The sequence below is a fragment of the Microtus pennsylvanicus genome, chromosome 2 (genome assembly GCF_037038515.1).
Source record: "Microtus pennsylvanicus isolate mMicPen1 chromosome 2, mMicPen1.hap1, whole genome shotgun sequence".
Lineage (NCBI taxonomy): Eukaryota > Metazoa > Chordata > Mammalia > Rodentia > Cricetidae > Microtus > Microtus pennsylvanicus.
Window position 1 is genome coordinate 5,943,425 of NC_134580.1, and position 22,152 is coordinate 5,965,576.

At 39.7% G+C, this 22,152-nt stretch overlaps 1 protein-coding gene across 1 annotated transcript in view; it reads right to left on the bottom strand.

Annotated features, from left to right (window-relative positions):
- LOC142843028 (histone acetyltransferase p300) overlaps nucleotides 1-22,152 on the bottom strand; it is a 62,737-nt gene that overhangs the window by 11,691 nt on the left and 28,894 nt on the right. Inside the window, exons 9-22 of the mRNA XM_075959802.1 lie at nucleotides 21,613-21,730; nucleotides 20,224-20,398; nucleotides 18,866-18,943; nucleotides 17,720-17,829; nucleotides 14,449-14,586; nucleotides 13,433-13,864; nucleotides 12,092-12,271; nucleotides 11,830-11,974; nucleotides 9,743-9,861; nucleotides 8,780-9,019; nucleotides 7,851-7,939; nucleotides 5,759-5,839; nucleotides 3,179-3,235; nucleotides 2,270-2,347 (exon numbers count right to left, since the gene is read on the bottom strand). Of these exons, the coding sequence (XP_075815917.1) occupies nucleotides 2,270-2,347; nucleotides 3,179-3,235; nucleotides 5,759-5,839; nucleotides 7,851-7,939; nucleotides 8,780-9,019; nucleotides 9,743-9,861; nucleotides 11,830-11,974; nucleotides 12,092-12,271; nucleotides 13,433-13,864; nucleotides 14,449-14,586; nucleotides 17,720-17,829; nucleotides 18,866-18,943; nucleotides 20,224-20,398; nucleotides 21,613-21,730 (2,040 nt within the window). The remainder of the gene's footprint in view (nucleotides 1-2,269; nucleotides 2,348-3,178; nucleotides 3,236-5,758; nucleotides 5,840-7,850; nucleotides 7,940-8,779; nucleotides 9,020-9,742; nucleotides 9,862-11,829; nucleotides 11,975-12,091; nucleotides 12,272-13,432; nucleotides 13,865-14,448; nucleotides 14,587-17,719; nucleotides 17,830-18,865; nucleotides 18,944-20,223; nucleotides 20,399-21,612; nucleotides 21,731-22,152) is intronic.

Genomic DNA, 22,152 nt, shown 5'->3' on the forward strand with positions numbered 1-22,152 from the left:
ACCACTAACAAAAAAAATGTGTGTGGGTTACTTGGGGACACCAGAAAAAGACTTTGGATTCCTTGGAACAAAAGTTACTTGTAGTTGTGAGTTGCTGACTTGGGCGCAGAGAACTGAACTATGTTCTTCTCTAAGAGTTATATACTTTAAGCCCCATTAATATATTATCAATGATTGTCTTTTTTTTTTCCCGTTAACTTTATGTTTCGTTAACTTTATGAACATTGAAAATGTTCAATCCTCTAGAACTAGAGTTACGATGGTTGTAAGCTGTCATGTGGGTGCTGGGATTTGAACTCAGGTCCTCTGTAAGAGCAGCCAATACTCTTAACCATTAAGGCATCTCTCAGACCCCTCAGTGATTGTCTTTAACAAGTTGGTTGACCTTAAATTCTAATCGCAATCTTATCAAGCATGTCTCTCTGTCTGTCTCTGTCTCTCTCACTCTCATATTAGTATTTTGTCTGTATATATGTCCGCGTGAGGGTGTCAGATCTTTGGACTTAGGGACAGTAGCTGCCATGAGGGGTGTTGGGAATTGAACCTGGGTCCTCTGGAAGAACAGTCAGTGATCTTAACCACTGAGCCATCTCTCTAGCCTCTCAGGCATGTCTCTTAAACATGAATATTTAAGGACAAGTGACAGAAAATTGGGGTTTTTTTTTTATGTGTGTATGACAGAAAATTAAAAGGTTACCACTGACAATCACTTATTGGCAATTTCAGATAAATTAGATTATCCTTTCCTTTCCTTTCATCCTCTTAGCTGTTATCAACAATTACTCTAATTGTTACACAGTGAGGAGATCCCATCCCCTACAATACAAACTTGACGCTTGAACTTGTTTTTCATGGGAAATAAACATCAGCTCCTCTCTCACAAATTAAGAGGCATCCTTTCTAAATGTCATTGGACATCCTATGAGTCTATACCATAGTACAGCTATGTAACTTACTGGTCCCCCATTCCTACCAAAAGAGTCATTTAATATACCATTACTAGTAGATGTTTCAAGAAGGAAGCATTCCTTGGCTTTTTAGCAACACCTGTATCCTTTTAAAATTAGTAGTATTTTAAAAATAATTTTCAAGTCTGGCAAATTTAGTTATAACCAACAGTGGCTTTAGTTTAGCATTCTTTTATGGAGACAGGTTTATTGTGTTGTTCAGATTATATATAAAATACACACAAACACACACAAAATGTGTATAGATTATCTGCTACCAAAGGCTGTCTAGGTGTTTTGGATGTGCTTTATCCAGTCAGGCAGTGTCAGGACAGAACCCAGAGCCCAACTCTGTGGCAGAAATCCGCTATAACAGTAAGTCAGATTCTGATCCCAAAGAAAATACTTAGAAGACTGTAACTTTGTCCAGGTATGGTGAGGCACAGCTTTGATCCTGTAAGACTTTAAGACAATCCTGAAGCCATTTTTGACAATTCTGAATCCTCTCAGCCTCTGTGCCATAGTGCTTCCCCTCCTCCCCTGGGAACCAAGGACCTAACAGCTACACTCGCATGTACTCAATTCTTGAACAATTACCCATATATGTATGTTTTGATTCAGTCCCCTGGGAAACGGGGTCAAAATGACCTCTTACCTCATCTGATCTGGCAACAGCTCTCCAGTCAATTATTGGTAATAGCCCTTACAAATAAGCCAATCAGAATAGTCAAAGAACAACCCCCTTGCTTCTGTGGCCCCTTTAAAAGTAGACTGCAGGGGCTGTAGAGATGGCTCAGCAGTTAAGAGCACTGACTGCTCTTCCCGAGGACCCAGGTTCAATTCCCAGTACCCACATGGCAGCTCACAACTGTCTGAAAATCCAGTTCCAGGGGATTTGATACCTTCACACCAATGCACATAAAATAAGGTTAAATAAACCATAAAAATATTTAAAAAAAAAAAAAGTAGACTGTACCAGCTATTCGAGGTCCCTCAGCTTCCCGAATGCTGGGGGACCCTGTCATGACAGAATTAATAAAATCCTCGTGCTTTTGCATCGGCTGTGGTGTGTAAGGGGGTCTCTGAGGGAGACTCCTTCTCGGTGTTTGGACGCTAGAGTCCAACAATCCCAGCACTCGGGCCAGAAAAAAAGGCGGGAAAAGCCTGGTCTACATAGCATGTTCCGAGTTACTAAGAGCCACACAAGTGAGACCCTAACTAGAACAAAAATCAGCCAATAATTTTGAACATCAATACAAACATGGATAAGAATGTTCATGGAAAGTAAACAAAATACTTCTGGCCCATGTCCTAGGACTCACCCAGTTGGCCAGATGGTCTCATGGTGAAGGACACAGATCTGATGCATCTTTCTTCCACATTCTGTACACTCAACAAACCTAGAAAAGAAAACAACTAATTCTCAGACTGATCTTGAATCATCTTCACCAAATGAAATCTTCAGTATCTCCCATCAATTCTAACAATTCAGACAACCAACCAACTGTCATGCCAAAGAATTAAATTAGTTTAGTGGAGATTTTTGGCTTTAATGTTATAGGTAAAGCAAATTTCAAAATCATTAAAGCAATCATGTGTTAAACAATCTAAACTTCCAATCCAGAAGGAGAGTGAGAGAAGGTAACTGCTGAGAGTATAGAGTCATCCTACCTCATTATCAGAGAAAACAGAAGGACCTGTGCTTTTTAAATTTTTCTTGCCCTAGATCTGAGGACGGAATACAGGGTCTTGTGTTTGGTAGCAAGCACTCTACCACTGAGCTAAATTCCCAACTCCAGGATCATTCTCTGTATGCACTGGAAATGCAGAGGTGAAGAGTACAGCCCTGGGCAGAAGTAGTTTGATGCTTGAAAGGGAACAATGAGGGGCTGGAGAGATGGCTCAGTGGTTAAGAGCACTAACTGCTCTTCCCGAGGACCCAGGTTCAATTCCCAGCACCCACATGGCAGCTCACAACTGTCTGTAATTCCAGTTCCAGGGGATCTGACACCTTTACACCAATGCACATAAAATGAAGTTAAACAAACCATTAAAAAAGGGGGGCGGAACAATGAGTAACACTCACCGTAAGACTAATTAGCTTTAGCCCCTGAATGTTTCTTAAGTTCTTACTATTAACATTTATGGGTTGTAAATATTAGCATAAGAATATAAAGTTATTTTGGAAAAAGGGTGCAGAGTATACTGACAATTCATGAGAAACTACTTACAGTTCAGGATCCAGTGTGTCATTTTTTCTCTTGGAAAACTGTTCTTTATTTATTGTACTAAGGAGAGAAAATGGACATAATAAGAAAAAATACACACAAAATTACTACTTGAACATATAGCACTCTGAATTATGTTGTATTTATTGGGTTATATAAATTCAGTTGTATATAAGGAACATTCTACAATACTTCATAACACCCCACCCTTGGGAAACAGGATCCTCCTATGTAGCACTGTCTGGCCTTGAGCTCACAAAGCTCCACAGGCCTCTGTGCCCCTCCTGTTGTCATATCTTGCTCTTCTCTTTTAAAGTCTGGTTCACTATACTATATACAGGATGCACTTTTTATGAACTGTTGATTCCAGATTGTGAACAAGGTTATAAACTATTTAAGAATAGTTTTAGTCAGGCACAGGGCTGCACATCTTTAATCCCAACACTCAGGAGGCAGAAGCTGGTGGATTTGTGAGTTTGAGGCCATCCTGGTCTATATAGTGAGTTCCAAGACAGCCAAAGGCATGTAGTTGAGAACCTGTCTTAAAAAACAAACAATAAAAACAAGAACAGTTCTATTTGGGAGGCTGAAGATGGAGAACTGCCTGGAGTTTGAGGCTAGTCTAGAATACAGAGTAAGATCATACACTCATCGCCACTGCAAAAAGAACACAGAACTAAACCAGTTGACAGGTACTGTCAACACCAGTGGTATGTACATCTAATCCCATGTTCATGGTTCAGAAGCAAGAGAGTCTCAAATTAGAAACCGACCTGGAATACATAGTGAGATAAAATAGGGGTGGAAGGGGGTAAAAAAAGGCACTTCTCACTATTTGAGGTAGGTTTGGTTTTAGGGCCCAGACAGTCAAGTCCTGTATTTTTAGGCAATGGTGAAAACAGAGGCTAAGTGCATACTTCAGGTTCCTACAGATATCTCATACTCAATATGAAGGACAAAAATCATTTAATTTCATAGTATTTATTTTCCATGTGTTCCCATATTGCCCTGGACATTTTGATACTATGGTTCTTTTTTCTTACTAACAATATCCATATTTAAGTACATCTTGCTGAAAAAAAGGGCTCAAGGTTCATTTGCCTTCCTAATGTCTTTAAGACCTTGATAGAAGACTCTAATACCAACAGCACCCAGAATGACATGGGAACTTTTTTAAAACTTCAATCTCATAGGCCCATTATAGACGTGAAGAACCAGGAAAGAAATTCAAAACTTTCTAACCTTAGAGCCTTACTGATTTAAAGTCACTCTGGTTCCAGGGGTAAAGTGTGCACTCCCCTGCCCATGGCAGGGAAATCCCACCCTAGTGTAAACTTCTCTGGTTCTGGTAAAAGTCAGAATGTGGTGGCGCACGCCTTTAATCCCAGCACTCCGGAGGCAGAGGCAGGCGGATCTCTGTGAGTTCGAGACCAGCCTGGTCTACAGAGCTAGTTCCAGGACAGGCTCCAAAGCCACAGAGAAACCCTGTCTCGAAAAAAAAAAAAAAAAAAAAAAAGAATGTCTCTAGGTTCTCAGTATCTGTTCTTTTACATTGGAACCTAGAACCTACTACACTGTGTTTCAATAGTAACTGAAAGGAAAAGTTATTGTACAACATAAACTACAAAATTTAACAAAATCGTCTCAGAGGCTTTTTCGCTAATACATTATCTGTTTTGCCCTGTAAGACACTATTTTTGTAGAATGCTTTCAACAGCTTATTTATCACAGGTAAATATGAATGCTTGAAAATTTTTAACAATTTTACCTCTTTGAAATATAACATTATGTTACAGACTAACAAATACTAGTTTAGTTGGCCAGTCAAGCCATGAGTTGAAAATTTTTCTTGGCACTTATCAAACACTAAAAGCTCAGAAAACTACAAAGCCTCAGGAAGGTTTAGTTTAAAGCTTTAAAGTTTGGCCGGGCGGTGGTGGCGCACGCCTTTAATCCCAGCACTTGGGAGGCAGAGGCAGGCGGATCTCTGTGAGTTCGAGACCAGCCTGGTCTACAAGAGCTAGTTCCAGGACAGGCTCCAAAACCACAGAGAAACCCTGTCTCGAAAAACCAAAAAAAAAAAAAAAAAAAAAAAAAAAAAAAAAAAAAAGCTTTAAAGTTTGTATTAACTGGGCATTATGTTATCTGCAAGAGAAGGCATAAAAAACAGTATGAGTCCAAACTCCTTCAAATTCAATATACTTAATAAAAAAAATGCTTTTGCACAAAGCCTTTCCATTTTTAGAAGCCATATTTTTACAGAAAAAGTACTTATTATTAAGATGACCATCCAGTGCTCAGATATTTCTAAGCTTAGCAACAGGTAATAGAACTTTGTTATGCCAACAGAATCTAGACTAATAAGCCAAGTATCCAGAAATAAGTATAGGAACCTCTATGTGAGAATGCAACTGAAAACCAATAATTTAAATTACCTTAAACTTATTTGTATTTAAATAGTTGGCTATGACTGGTGGGATACAATGATGAAGGGACAACAGTCTAAGATCACTTAGAAATGCCCAAGAACAACCACCTGAGAATAGAGAATCAAAAGAGCATTTTCAAAATAATGTTACTTACGTTTGAGGCTGGGAAGGGTCATCCCCCAAAGAAACGCTCTCCCCTTGGATTTCATTGAAACACTTCTCACAGAAATGATACCTGTCGGCAAGAAGGCCATACTGGGGTGAACTGCTCAGTTCACACAACACAGCCCAAGCCAAGCAACGAAGCCACCAATCACAGCAGGCCAAGGAGGGGAACGGGAGCAGAGAGCAGGTCATCAACGGCGACAAGGACATTCAATGATGCGGATTTATGGGCCCCACAGTTTGGGTTTTTTGTTTGTTTGGTTTTTTGTTTTTGTTTTTTTGTATTTTTTTTTTTTGCAATCAAAGCCAAGTGCAGACAACGACAAGCATGAGGGAGAAAAAAAAACAAAACAAACGAAGAAATGAGGGATTGCAAGACAACAAAAAAAACAAAAGCAAGACAGGACAACACAAAGCAGAAAGCCAAGGCAAAGCACATATTAGCAATAAATATCTTAATGGGATCACAAATAGCAATGATTATAAGCAAATAAAAAATAAATAAACACCTTTCACTTAGACCCATACTGCTTGATTTTACTACCCAGTGCCACTCAATACTTCTTTAAAAAAGCAATTAAACACCAAGGTGTCAGCACTCAGGAGGCAGAGGCAGGTGGATTTCAGATAATTCCAGGTCAGCATAAGCTATAAAGTGAGACCCTGTCTAAAAATGAACATGAGAGAGAGAAAACTAAGAAAGAAACAATTATAACCAGTGGTGACATGTTTCAAAAGAAGTCTATTAAGGCATTATTTTTTAAACATCTCCTGATATAAGATGAACACTGTAGACTGCTATTAAAAATCCAAAAGTGAGTACGGTATGGTGGAGCAAGTCTTTAGTACAAGCACTCTGGAGGTGGACATAGGCTGGTCTGAATTCCAAACAAACTAAAAAACATGGAAAAAAAATTCCAAAAGAGGTCTGTGTGTCAAGATTTGAACACGGGAAAATTTCTTATCAGCTGTTATCTTGCATCTTTAATAAAAGGTGATTGTATTACAACATTTGACCATCCTTAGGTTTCAAGAAGTAAAAGGAACAAATCTAGATTCTGTATCTAGAAAGCACCATTAAATAAAAACTAGGAGAATTGTCAAACCTAGAAATGAATCTGTACCTCACAAGTTCAACCAAACAGGACACCAGTGTTGGCAGCATTAAACAAGCACAGAGCAGTCACTGACCACCCTTGCTGATCTGCTGCTGAGGGCCAGGAACAATCACTAGATGAGCTCTAATGCAGGCCAATTACTACCAACAGACTCATGTTCAAGAGATGATGAATGAATACAACTTAGGCAAGAGAAAAGGCAGAGACGCTTTCTCATAGTTTTTCTCATAGTTCTGTTCTTTTTTCAGACAGGGTCTCATGTAATCTAGGTTCTGTTTATTTTTACTAATGTAGAAAGTCAAGGACAACTCGGAAGTGATCCCCCTAGCCCTGCCTCCTGCGTGCTTAGATTATAGGCATGAACTATTGTACCCTGTTTATGAAGTGCTAGAGTCAAAACCAGGGTTTATTGCATGCTATGCATGTGCTCTACTAATTAGCCACACCTCAATTCTGGGAGATTTCTTTCCTTCTTTTTAAATTTGCCTGATATAAACAAAATAAAGTAAATATTTTGGAATACTTTTTATAAACAATCCAAAAATAAGAAATTAAGTACAAAAAGGTACACATAACTTGCAAAGCTTTTTTTCTTTTTCTTTTTTTAAATTTGGTATACTTGCATATATACCTGCATGCCAGAAGACACCAGATCCCATTATAAATGGTTGTGAACAACCATGCAGTTGCTGGGAATTGAACTCAGGACCTCTGTAACAGCCAGTACTCTTTATCACTGAGCCATCTCTCCAGCCCTAAAACTTTACTAGAACAGAATTTGTGCTATACAGATGTTTTCAAGCACATTATATATAAACCACAACGTGTGTGTGTGTGTGTGTGTGTGTGTGTGTGTGTGTGTGTGTGTGTGCGCGTGCGCGCGCGCGCGCCAGTACATCTGGATTGCATTCACTTCATACACAAGAACACACGGACCATGGTCTACACAATCGTTGACCTTACCTGTTCTGGTAACTATAATACGTAGCATCACGTGGGATTGTACACAACTGTTTGCCATAGCAGCACAGTGTCTGTGGAGAGAACTCCAACTGAAAAAAAAAGTATACGTATATGTATATGTGTATACATATAAAGTACAAGTCAAAATAGTCGCAAAGCCCAATCAGAACAAGCCAATGTACGGCACATCTCTACTCGCAGTTAGGTAAATCACACTTAGCCTCTTTAGCTTATAAAAACCATCACAAATTTACTACACAATTTCACCAGGCTGATCAGGTGTATCTGCCTAGCACTATTTTCAGATACCTACAAGCAACATGTGGTGTGAAACTGAGAACTTTAACATGCAGAAAACATATCACATGTGGAACAAAGTGCTCCTATAGGTGAACACAATAAAGCACCAACTCAATAAGCTTAATCTGATGATTATTAAATATTTTAGATGGGAACCTCTACCACATAATTTTCATCTATGCAAAAAATGCCTTCACAAAAAGCACATTCCACATAAGCAGCCATTATTGTGTGTGCAATAAACAAACACGTTAAGAGAAAGAGCCTTGTTGGGATAGTAGGTAAAATGATCCAATAATGTGTTTTAAAATCTCTAGCAACATGAGAAAAAGAAAAGAGGGACAGGGAAATGAGAAGAGATGGAGAGACAGTATCAAAGTCAGAAACAGGATTTTTTTGTTGTTGTTTAAAAAACAGGGTTTCTTTATGTAGCCCTGGCTGTTCTGGAACTCGCTCAGTAGACCAATTTGGCGAACTCACAGAGATCTGCCTACCTTTGTCTTCAGAGTGCCAGGATTAAAAGTATGTATCACTATCACCAAGCAATAAACAGGATATTTTTAATCCACGTTACCACTAGATTCTAAGCACTCTGGAAGATAAATGCAGGTCTGAAAGCTACTTCTTACCTTTCTGCCACAACAATATCCAAGGCTTTGCATGACTGGGTCGATTTCTTGTTCAAACACCTCAGACAGTTTGGAGCAATATTTGTATACCCTTGAAGTTTTGCGATTATATAACCAGGCATTGTTGAACATAAGCCAAATGTCATCTATATATTGCCAGGGCTCTTGGTACTGTCCAGTATCTAACTTCCTCTTGATGGTAGAAAGATCCATGGGGCTCTTCACAATATCAAAGTAATCCTAGAAGTATAAGCAACACCACATCACACACTCATAAGCAGAACATTTAGGGAAGTATCTTCCTATTTTCATCATCAATTTTCCATTATATTATATGTCTAATTCCAAAAAGTTGACTGAAGTCTGTCACTTCTTTAAAATATTCATCTATACATAAATGAAGAGGCTATGAGAAGATTCTCCAAACATAATATGTCAGGTCCAGATAGTTTGCCACATACATACAGTAAAACCAAGCATCTTTAAATTTTGAGTACTAAAAGGGGCCTACAAATCTCAGAGAATTAGTGTTCAAAAATGGAAATAACCAAATGCCTGTCAACTATACACACAGAAAATACAGTAGCAGCAACATAAGTGAATTAGATGATTAAAAGAAGTACTAAATGGCCTAATTCTAAATCTCAACACCATAAAATCCAACCAATGCACCATCCCATAATGTTACATGAAAAGAATTTCAACTTAAGGAACTAACCATAATAGAAGAATCCAGAGGAATTAGGTAGTCCTAAAATTAGAAAATTCAGACTGCTGTGACTAGTGATTTTAATGGATGTGGGATTTGGGTGGGAGGTAATAAAAAAAGAATTAACACTGTTGTGAAAATGCTAACTAAAACTTGTGTACTTTAAGCAGGGTATATTCTGTAGCATGTGAATCATATGTCAAATAAAGTTATTTCTTCATTTGAAAGGAAACACAAAAATGCCAAATACTTACAGGGATTCCTAGATGCTTTGGGTCTACAGGCTGACGAAAGGGAAGGGACTCTGGGTCCTGCCGGTAAAGTGCTTCCAATGTTGGCATCAGAGCCTGGCGTAATTCTTCTGGTTTGAAAACTTTAAGAACCATTTGAAATCAGTTATCAATTAAGCAAAGGGATTTTAAAAATATGTTCAAGTTATATTTCTAAAAGTACCTTAAAAATCACAAAACACAAAATTGACGCTGTCCTCAGAGAAATTTCACTAAAGGGCTCACTTTCTGATTTTAATTCCTACTCTGCTTTAAAGCAATACTGTCAAAACAGAGCTGCCATTACCCTCACTACTTATGATACTTTTCCAGCTGCAGATTTATTTTTTTTAATATTTATTTATTTATTAATGTATACAATATTCTGTCTGTGTGTATGCCTGCAGACCAGAAGAGGGTACCAGACCTCATTACAGATGGTTGTGAGCCACCATGTGGTTGCTGTTAATTGAACTCAGGACCTTTGGAAGAGCAGGCAATGCTTTTAACCGCTGAGCCATCTCTCCAGCCCCCTCCAGCTGCAGATTTATTGAAAACAAACTTTTCCAAACAGAAATAGAAGCAAAGACTCCTAAAAACACAGAAGAGACTTCTTAAAGTAATAGCCAAAAAATGTCAGTGTAAGAGAAGGAAGGTGCTCTGTCTAGCAGAACTGAAAATGTCCTCTCTCAGAGTGGTTAGCGAGCACATGGCTGCACTGTTAGCACTGGGCAAAGCAGGAAGGTCTTTGAGGTAAGGCATCATGGACAGTTTAAATTACATAGCAAGTCCTTGTTGAGAAGTAAGATTGTAGGCCAGAAGCCGGGCGATGGTGGTGCACGCCTTTAATCCCAGCACTTGGGAGGCAGAGACCAGCCTGGTCTACAGAGCTAGTTCTAGGATAGGAACCAAAAGCTACGGAAAAACCCTGTCTCAAAAATCCAAAAAAAAAAAAAAAAAAAAAAATTGTAGGCCAGAGTAGAACCATACAATGAAATCTAAACCAATCACGGAAGGGGGCACACTTTTTATGGCACCAATATTCAATAATTCAGAACTGAGATCAGGTTTCTTACATTAGAAGGCACTGAGAAGTGGGTTTTTTTTCCCTTTAAAATGGATGATACTTTATAGAACTGAGGGGAAAGACATGTTATTAGATGATGCACATTTGACTTGAATCTTTATTTGCATGACCTACAAGGAATCCAAGTCGCAAAGAGGTTAAGAAACAAATGAAGTTCAATTTTTTTTTAAATATTTAAAGTTTTATTTATCTTATGTGCATTTGTGTACCTGTGCATATATGCCAAGGAATTTTGTGAAAAACAAGAACAATTTGTAGGAGTCATTATTCTCTTTCCAGTAAGGCTGCTGCACACAAGTGCCCATGAACATGTGTGTGCCTGTGTTTGGAGACCGAGGGTCAAACCTGGGTGGTTCAGAGGTCAATAACCTTGTTTTTGTTTTCATATTTTCTTTTTTCTTTCTTTCGTCTTATGTGTTATTATGTTTGCCTATGGTTCTGTGAACTATGAGTGTGCATGTGCATGCTGGAGCACTGGTGTTTTGCTTACAACTATGTTTGTGTGACGGAGTTGGATCCCTTCAAACTAGAGTTACAGTCAGTTTTGAACTACTGTGTGGTTGCTGGGAATTGAACCCAGGTCCTCTGGAAAAGCAGCCAGTGCTCTTAACCACTGAGCCATCTCTCCAGTCCCAGAACTCTGATCTCTCTCCACTCTCTACCCTCACCCTCTTCTGAAATAGTATGTCCTACTAAGACCTGAACTCACTAGCCAGAAAGCTCCAGGTATTTCCCCACATCAACTTGTCCAGTGATCTGATTAAAAGTGTGTAACAACACTCAGCTATGAGACAAGGTTTCACTGCTGACTCAGTCTTGCCTGGAATTTGCTATGTAGTAAACAAGGCTGTGCTTGAATTCAGAGATTCATGTCCCTTTCCCTCCTAAGCACGGGGATCTACAGAGGTGATAGGGAAAAAGTACAGATTATCGTTTGTGGGGAAATCATTTTACCAAATGAGTGATCTCCCCATCTTTAACTTACTCTTCTTCTTTGACTGTCCAGGAGCTGGGGAGGACTGTGTAGCAGAGGTACCTGGCTGGTCTTCCTCCTCTTTTATTTCACTTTTTAACTCAGTGCCTCTCTCCTCTGTTTCTGTAGGTTCCATTTTACCATCTTCAGTTTTAGCCTAAAATATAAGGTAGGTTTTCAGGATTTCAAAGACATCTGGTAACAAGACCATTACTCTCCATTATGAACATACATGAATTCTTTTTATAGCAGAACCTAATTGCTCTAGTCTCACCTCCTGAGTATCTTCAGGTTGAGCATCTACTGGTTCAGGTTGATCCACCTCCATTTTAACCTCCATTTTTACTTCCTGTGAAGGTTGCTTCTCCTGAATAGTCTGAGAATTCACTTCTGTGCTACTAGTAGATGGAGGGTTTGATACCTGGCCTTCAATGCTTACAGCTGGCTGAGAAAGCTGGAGAGGAAAAAAGGTAAAGTATACACACATAAAAAGCTTGCCAATGATGCAATCAGAATTTAAATTACACAGAACCTCTCCGAGGAGAGGATGAGAGGTAGAGGGAAGTTAGAGGGATGGAACGAGAGGAAGGGGAAAGTGGGATTGGTGAAGGAAAAATGAATGAATGAGTAGGCAGATAGACAGATGATAGAGATAGACAGATAAAATTACACAAGGCTAACCACTGGATCCATTACTATGCTTCCTCTTACTTGGATCATTTTAAACAGGACTTGCCAGCGCTAGCTGGTTGGTTTTACTTGAAACAACTACGTTGTTTTGAGCTTTGTTTTGTTAGTGTTTAGGGGTGGAAGTTCCAAAAATGATTATTTCAGAGAAGCTCACGGTTTTAAAAATGCCATTAGGGCCAGCTGGTGCTGTTACACGCCTTTAACCCCAGTACTCGGTAGGCAGGGGCAAGCGGGTCTCTGTGAGTTCGAGGCCAGTTTGGTCTACAAGAGCTAGTTCTAGGACAGCTAGGACTATTACACAGAGACATTCTGGGGGGGGGGGGGGGGGGGAGCACGATGGGACACAGATAGAAACAACACATTTTGGACAATGTGATGTGGTGGCTGCGGTGGCAGTGTGTGTTATGTGTGTGAGTGAAGTCAACGGAATTACTCATAGATTTTTAGTTTTATTCATCAGCCGTGTGTGTGTGTGTGTGTGTGTGTGTGTGAGAGAGAGAGAGAGAGAGAGAGAGAGAGAGAGAGAGAGAGAGAGAGAGAGAGAGAGAGAGAGAAGTCAATGGAATTACTCATAGGTTTTTAGTTTCATTTATCAGCCCTGCAACTTAAACTTAAGCTGTTTTTTTCTCCCCTTCTTTTCCTTTTGCAAATTACATGTATTAAATTAAGCAATGATAAATATCTACCCTCAGAGTCTTCAGGCCTCAGAACATCATATGGAACATAATGATCAGTTCAAAATTAACCAAAATCTTCTAGTTTTCTCTATGCTAAGTACTATCAAATGAAGGAAAAACAGGAAGTAAACACTCAATTCTATCTATGGACAAAACGACAAGGCATGACGTAAAAGAGCAAGAAATGGTGCAGAAACACCACTGGAGCTTAACTTGTTCCACGGACACTCCAAGATACATCTGCTTACCGGAGTTGAAGGCTGAGGAGGCAGCAATGGTGCTGTTGGGGTAGGAACAGATGCTGCTGTGCTCTGCTGGGAGCGAGGCTGTTGCTGGGACTGGTCAGCAGAAGGAACAGAAGGAAGTGAAGGCTGAACTGGAGGGGGAAGATGAGTTGGTGGTGTAGGTGTCTGTCTAGATGGGGGATGTAGAGCTTGGGGCTGTGGCCCAGGTGGTATAGCAGGAGGTGTAGGAACAGGAGCTGGAATTGCTGTTGCTGGTGGTTGCTGAGGTCCCAGGCTTGGGGGAGTATGATGAGGAGTAGGGGTACGACTAGGAACAGGAGAAGGCGAATTCTGATGAGCTGGTTGAGGCAGAGTTGAACAGTGAACATGGCTCCCTTGAGACCCTGGAGGCATTATAGGAGAGTTCACAGGGCAGGAAGAACTGGACATTTGTGCCTGTTAAATTGAAAAAAATATATTTACAAACTCAGGGCATATGTTATTTAGAAAACAGTGTTTATTAACAAAGAATAATACCAAACTTCTTTATTTCTGAGATGTGGTCTCACTACGTAGATCTGGCTAGCCTTGCCTCAAAAAAAGAGGGAAAAGGGGGCCTCTCAAAACCATACAGGGATAGAAATTAACGGTTTCTAAACCTCAGTGGATGTCACACTTATAAAAACTGGTATCAGCAGTATTTGCTATTTTAACCTGGAAACTTGAAGACCCCATTTAAGAGTAGGAGAGCCAGGTGGTGGTGGCGTATGCATTTATTCCCAGCACTCTGGAGGCAGAGGCAGACAGATCTTTGTGAGTTCGAGGCCAGCCTGGTCTACAAGAGCTAGTTCCAGGATAGGATCCAAAGCTACAGAAAAAAAATCTGTCTCGAAACCCTCCCCCTCAAAAAAGGAGAGGGGGGGGGGGAGTAGAAGGAGAGAACAGACTATATGCTGTTAATCCTGTATGTGTGCCCTGTGGCATGCGTGCCTATACCTGCAAACATGCACACCAAAATAAATTAAATAGTAAAAACATACTTGAGACACTGGTGCTTGACCACTGGACGGAGTCAATGACATATTTGTTACATTCATTCCTTGAGATGGAAACTGCGTCTGGGAGAGGAACTGGTTCTGGCTGGAAGCCTGCTGCATTCGAGGTCCATAGCCCATAGGCTGAAGAAAAAAAACAAAAACAAAAAAATAAAATAATCCATAGAGTACCAAATGTTTCATTATAATTATCCTACTACTATAATTAGCAATTATTCTTGTTCTGCTATATAGATGTTTGAGTAGAGAAGGGGAAAAGGCAATAGTTTTGGGGAGGAGAAACTGAGAAGTGGAAGAACTAACCACTTAATTAGTCAAGAATAATAGGCTCATAACTACCAACAAATCCCTTAAGAAACAAGAGTAAAGGGCCAGACATTCTCTTGATCTTAAACACTGACAACAAAGAAGTAACTTCCTGCTGGAGAGTGAATTATAACAAATTTGTAAGCTCTTTGCTTTTACTACTGGTGCTGTAACAGCAGAAACTTAAGGCTACTAAAGGCTAAAAGCAGGCAATAATCATCATCATATCACTGGCGAATATGGTGCTCATGACCTGTAGAGGTGCTAAAAACTGTTATACGTCTTTTCTATAACTGTTGCACATGAATCCAAACCTTTAGAAGAAATATGGAGAACAAAAGAAAAATGTAATTTAAAACACACATCTATCTATTAAAAAGGATAAGATTCCTGGTAAAATGAGGCAGATCCATGAGCTCTAGCACATGCTAAAAAACTCAAAAAAAGATTTAAGAAACAGATGCATCCCCATACACTTGTAGGTCAAGAAGAACAGGATAAAGCTGATATTGAAAGCTGGTTGAATGATAAAGAGTTTGCAGTTGGGGGTGGAGGTGCATGCCTTTAATCCAAGAACTTGGGGCAGCAGAGGAGGATGATATATGAGTTCAAGACCAGTCTATTCTACAGAGCAAGTTACAGACAGCCAGAGCAGTTACACAGAGATATCCTGTCTCAAAAAGCCAAAAAGCAAAAGCAAACAAAAGATTACAAAAGGAGCAATAAGAAGACACTAGAAAGCAGCTGTTCCTTGCAAATCAAGTTCTCTGCTTAGAGGAGCAAAGGCCTGCAGCAAAGTGTAAGAGCTACTGCCAAATGCTGGGCAGTGGTGATACACACCTTTAAGAGCAGCACTCACTAGGCAGAAGCAGGCAGATCTCTGTGAGTTCAAGGCCAGCCTGGTCTACAAAGTGAGTTCCAGAACAGCCATGGCTACACAGAGCATCCCCGTCCCGAAAACCAAAAAGCTGTTAAACACTGAAATGCCAAATATGGGATACTACCTGATTCTGTCAACATTTTAGTATTTGTCTTGTAAAAAAAAAAAAAAAAACTCTCTCATCTCCCTTAGGTAGCATAGAATCAAGAAAATGTATCAACTGGGCTGTTGCATATTTATGTGTAGCCCTGGCTGCCCTGGAAGTCACTCTTTAGACCATGCTGGCCTTGAACTTAAAATCTGCCAGCTTCTGCCTACTGAGTGCTGGGATTAAACATAAACTCCACCACCAGCTACAGGATTATCTCCACAACTGAAATTTCCATTTTAATGCTGTGGGATAATGCTCTTGTACGCTTTAAAGATTTGTAACTCATATTTACTAAAATGCTGACTGTCCAGTAGCCAAGCAGGAATTATAAGTGGGGCGACCAGACGCAGAGGAAACAAGATGAGAATGTTGCACTGACAAATACTAAGCCATGTGGCTAAACATAGACAAGAATTATGGGTTAAGTTGTAAGAGCTAGTTAATAACAAGCCTCAACTAAAAGGCAAAACTGTTTATAATTAATATAAGCTTCTGTATTTGGGGGGGGGGGGGGCAACAGCGTGGGACTGGATGGGCCAGAAACTTCCATGTATACCTTTGCTTTGTTTTTAAAATGAGGTATGTGTAAATCTGCATGTAGATGGATACTGGGTAGGTGCTCTGTTAATATCAGTGAGAAACTTCTCCCATATGCTTGGGCATTTGAACACTTTGGTCTCCAGCTAGTGACGCTATTTGGGGAAGATTATAAAATCTTCAGCACATACAGCATTGCTGAACAAAGTGTGTCAATATGCGTGGGCTGAGTTTATAGTCTTATTGGTCCCTTTTCAGTTTGACCACTCTGCTCCTTGTTGTTGCTGAAACGTGATCTCTCAGATTCCTACTCTTATTACCAATTCTGGCTTGCCAATATGGCTATCTGGGCCCTGGAGTCATAAGCCAAAATAAAACTATTCCTTAAGCTGCTTTTCCTCATCAAATTCTACCATAGGAACAGGATGGTACCTTCCGTACTTTCTTTCCACATCATTTTCTTTTTTTTAAAAAAAAATCATCATATTAAAAAAATATCATATGGATGTTTTCTCTTCATGTATATATGTGCACCTCAGGCTGCCTAGAAGTCAGAAGAGGGTAACATTTCCCTTAGAACTGCAGTTATGGATGGTTATAAACCACCATATACAATGCTGACACAACTAAACCTGAATGTCATGTAAGAAAAGAAAAAGAAAGCTCTTATTAGCTAAGCAATGTCCCAGGCCCTCCATTTCATTTTAAAGACAGGGTCTCACATTGGATCCAGAGTTCACATTTTGGGCTCAGATAGGTAGCAACTGAGCTAGACGCAATCTCCAGTTGTAGCACTGAAGTTTTAAGTGTATGCCACCATAGCCTGGCTTTTATGTATGGGCTGCTAGGAATCTGGATGCAGTTTCTCATGCTTTCACATCATCTCCCCAGACTTTTCTGTGTGATTTTCAGGCAAAACAGAAAAACAAAAATAAATTGTGTTGTATCCTAATTTCTGCACTTTCAGATTTTGTGCTTAGCCCAGTGTGATAGCGCACATACCTTTAATCCCAGCACCCTGGAAATGGAAAGAAACAAGAGGATCTCTGAGTTTGAAGTCAGGCTGGTCTACGAACAGAGATCTAGGACAGTTGGGGCTACATAGTAAAATTCTGTGTCGAAATAAATTTTAAAAAAATTTATTCACAGATAAAAGTGTTCTGCTTAGACAGATATGAACATTTTGGTTGTTTTGTTTTGTTTTTGAGGCGTAGCTTCTATGTGAACAGACCTGGCTGTCCTAGAATTCACTTTGAAGGCCAGGCGGGCCTTGAACTCAGAGATTCGCCTGCCTCTGTGTTACACTGATGAACATTAGTGCTTTTAAAGTAGTAACAAACAAAAAGATTATCTTTCCCTAAAGGTGTATAGGTAAAACTAACCGGATTTAATGCCCCAGACTGCGCCAGCTGTCCATGGTGCTGAAGAGGAGAGGGTTGCCGAGGTCCAATAGGGGGCTGTGGCATATTCATCTGACCAAACTGATTCAAACCTGTGAATACATGCAAAATATTACTTTCAGTACTCTTGCTGAATTTATTAACAAGACATAAATTTTAATATGATTCTTCTCATTTGATGAGGAACAACAAAATAATACTGAAACACAACAGTCAAGCAAGGCCATTATTTGCCTGCAAGTATGTCTATGAGGATGCAAGGTCCCCTGGAAGTGAAATTACAGTGTGAGGTATCATATGGGTCCTGGGAATTGAACCAGTGTCCTCTGAACCAGCAGTCAGTATCTGAGATAGCCACTGTGCTCTCTCTCTCTCTAGCCTGGAGGAAAGGTTTTTCTGTTGTTTTTCTTTTTGGTTTGTTATCGTGTCCCACCCCCCCACCCCCCCCACCCCCCACCCCCCGACACAGTTTCTCTGTAATCTTTTGGAGCCTGTACTGGAACTAGCTCTTATAGTCCAGACTGGCCTCAAACTCAGAGATCCACCTGCCTCTGCCTCCCGAATGCTGGGATGCTGGGATTAAAGGTGTGTGCCGCCACCACCACCCAGAAAGCAAGGGTATTATTACTAATAGTTACTGAACTAAATTTTATACCATGTAGTAAATTACTACATTGTTTATCATTTTAAAATTTTGAAATAGTCTCACTCTATAGTGCTGGCTAGGCTGGAACTCAAGTTTGAACTAAATGTTCACATGCAGCCAAAAAATTGATGATGAGTATATTGGGTATTTTTTTGAGACAGGGTTTCAGTATGAAGGTCTACCTAGCCTGAAATTCACCATCAAGCCACTTACTCTATAGAGTGCTGGGATTAAAGGTGAAAACTAATGCCTGGCAATGAGTTGGTTTTAAATGGATGCTTGCTTATTTACTATGAACTACTTCCTGGAACTGTCAGCCAATCTGCTCCTCATTTTCCCCTCCTTGGTGGATTTCCAATACAAGGGATTTTCAAATTTCCAAAGCAGTTAATTATGGGACTTGCTGATGAATTAAAAGGAAGGTGGAAGTGTCATTCTGTTTTACATCAGGGACTTTTACAATCAACTCTGTATAAATTTACCAGGTTGCGGAGTTATCCGAGGCATCATCTGGTTTGGCACGCTGCCACGGATCATAGCTGGATCAGGTAGAGGACCATCTGGAGGGGAAGGTAGAAAAAGTTAGATATCCCTTTGTTTCTTGAAAGCAACAAAATCCCATCAAGTATTAATAATAGCTTAGAGAATCTCTAACCTCAATCTCAAAGATCAATGGTTTTAAATAGACAAATATTTTAATTAGACAAGAATATGAGCAAAGAGGCTCCATTAGGCCATTCATTTTGTGCCTCTTAAAATAAAATTTAAAATAAGAATAAAATATATTAATTTTGGTTATTTCCTTAGATTGTCGTCCAAGTTTCAACAAGGTACACAGAGAGAAGAAGAGTGTCACTGGGCAAGTAAGATGGCTTTGTGAACAAAGGTTCTTACTTTTGTACCTGGCAACCTGAGTCTGACAGCCAGGATCTACAAGGTGGAAGTACACACAGATAGTCCCAGCACCTGAGAGGCAGAGGCAAGAAGATCTCTGAGCTCAAGGCCAGCCCAGTCTACATGGCGAAAACCCTGTGTGGTGGTTTGAATGAGAATAGCCCTACAGGCTCATATGTGAATGCTTTGGCATTCAAAGAGTAGAACTATTTGGAAAGGAGTAGGAAGTAGGACCTTGTTGTGATGTGCATGGTCTTGTTGAAGAACATAGGGGTAAACTTTAAGACTTCTCAAAAGTACATACATGCCCCTCTCCCTCTCCCGCTCACTCCAGTACCACAGGTTTGTTTCCCACCATGATGATCATGAACTAACCCTCTAAAACTGGTCATAGTGTACATCACAGCAATAGAACACTAAGACAACCTTTACCAAAAAACAAACAAACAAAAAAAAAAACCAAAATCCTTAAAAAACAGCAGCAACAAAAACCAACTAGCCAGGTGGTGGTGGCGCACGCCTTTAATCCCAGCACTCGGGAGGCAGAGGCAGGCAGATCTCTGTGAGTTCAAGACCAGCCTGGTCTACAAGAGCTAGTTCCAGGACAGGAACCAAAAACTACGGAGAAACCTTGTCTCAAAAATAAAAAAATAAAAAAAAAACCAACTAGAATGTAGGTTTCTATTGAAACATGAATCTACCTGGTCTATCAATGTGTACTGGGTACTTGTCATATGTAAGACAGGTGGATGATGAAGAAAGCCAGTGAAAACATGCAAGCAGCCATTTCGAGTGTTACAATTTCAAAGGCTCTCTTGGGCAGTGAAAATAATTGTAGATTATCAAGTTATGTCAATTATCATACCTAGAAACCTAATAGTCCTCCCTCCAAGTTTTAAAAAGCAGATGTATTATTTTCTTTATATTAAGTATATTAAGTACTTACTAGTAGTCATTCCTGGCTGTTGCTGTCCCATGTTAGTCCCAGTATTCATAGAAACTGAAACCATGCCAGGAGCACTTGGTAGCATGTTTTGTTTCTGTAGCCTAGTCCTCCGTTTCTCTTCTAGTTCTTTCTGGATCTTATAGATCTTCTCAGCTAGGAGATGGTAGTATTCCGCCTAGAAATAAAATTTGAGTAAAGATGAGAAAACAGAAATGGAATTAACAGAAAAACTGAACCATTTAAAGAGCAGACAAGAACTAAATTTGGCTGTAGAAGGAGAGACTGCCCTACTAAGTGAGTTGCAGGACAATCAGGGATACAGAGAAATCATTCTCCAAAAAAAAAAAGACAAGAAATTATGAAGACTATAATGTTTAAGTCATTAATAAATGAACTCAACTTGCAATAACATGTGATTAGCAATTTTACTATGAAGTTAAAAATTAAAGAGTAACTTCCATAAATTTTTTATTTACAAAACACAAACTGGCAATTTATATAGGGTACAGAAAGAATGACATACATTTACTGCCTTCTTTGGTGTTTTGCTTGCATGTATGTTTGTGTGAGGTTGTCGGAAGCCCAGAAACTGGAGTTACAAACAGGTGTGAGCTGCCATGTGGGTGCTAGAAATTGAACCCGGGTCCTCTGGATGAGCAGCCAGTGCTCTTAACCCCTGCATTAAACATTAAATTTAATGCAGAGAAAACACTACTTGACAAAATACATTCTATATAACCCAGCCCAGAACTATTAACAATAAGCTCCTTTTCAAATTAATGTATTAGTAAAACACCTTATAAGAAAATGTAGGCCAGGTGGTGGTGGCACACACCTTTAATCCCAGCACAGGCAAAGGCAGAGGGCAAGTGGATCTCTGTGAGTTCAAGGCTAGCCTGGTCTAAAAGACCTAGTTCCAGGACAGGCTCCAAAGCTACAGAGGGAAAGAAAAAATAAATAAAATATAAACTGAGCATGGTAGCACACACCTTTAATGCCAGAGCTAAGGAGGCAGAGGCAGTTGGATCTGAGTTTGAGGCCAGACCTACAGTTATTTCCAGGATAGTCAGGAAACTCAAAGAAACTCTGTCATTCGTGTGTGTGTGTGTGTGTGTGTGTGTGTGTGTGTGTGTGTGTGTGTGTGTGTGTGTGTGTGTGTGTGTGTACATTAATGATTGAGAGACAGAGTCTAGAGGCTAAGATAGATGGAATAATTTAAGAAAAGATGGCTAGAAATTAGACAACCTAAGGCTGGATTTATAAGAAAAAAGTCTTCAAATGTGATTTATTGAGGAGCTGGGTGGCAAAGAGCCAAAGAACAAAGAGCAAAAAGCAACCAACTACAATCAACCAGCCCACTTCAGAAAAGGAAGAAAGCTTCATGCTCACTCTATTGTTTGCAGATTCATACATGTCCCCTTCTACTTTACGAGCATATGCAACAAGGTTTTCCATCCGTCGGTCTTTTAAAGCAGCAGGATCCGGAGTGGGGAATATGGCTTGAACACTGGAACATAAAATGGTACCACTATAATGGCATGTCAGCTTTATATACATTCACCACAGAAATACACAATATTGTGAATACTGTGACGTTTTCCCTTATCAATACTGACATGGTTCATTCACAAAATATAAAATTATTTTAAGTTGTTAATTCCATTAAGTCTCAACGCTATTTTATTTAGGGCTTTTTTACCTGTATGTCTGCATGAGTGTGCAGTGCCCACAGAGGCCAGAAAATGGGATCATATACAGTAGGACTGGAGTTACAGACAGCTGTGAACTGCCATGTGGGTGAGCTGGTTTGGGTACTTGACATAGCAACCAGTGCTCTTAAGTCACCTCTCCAGACCCTAAATTACTATATTTTTCAAAATTTACCAACAGAACAATGTGTGCCTAATTTTGATCATGTTTTCCTTTTTT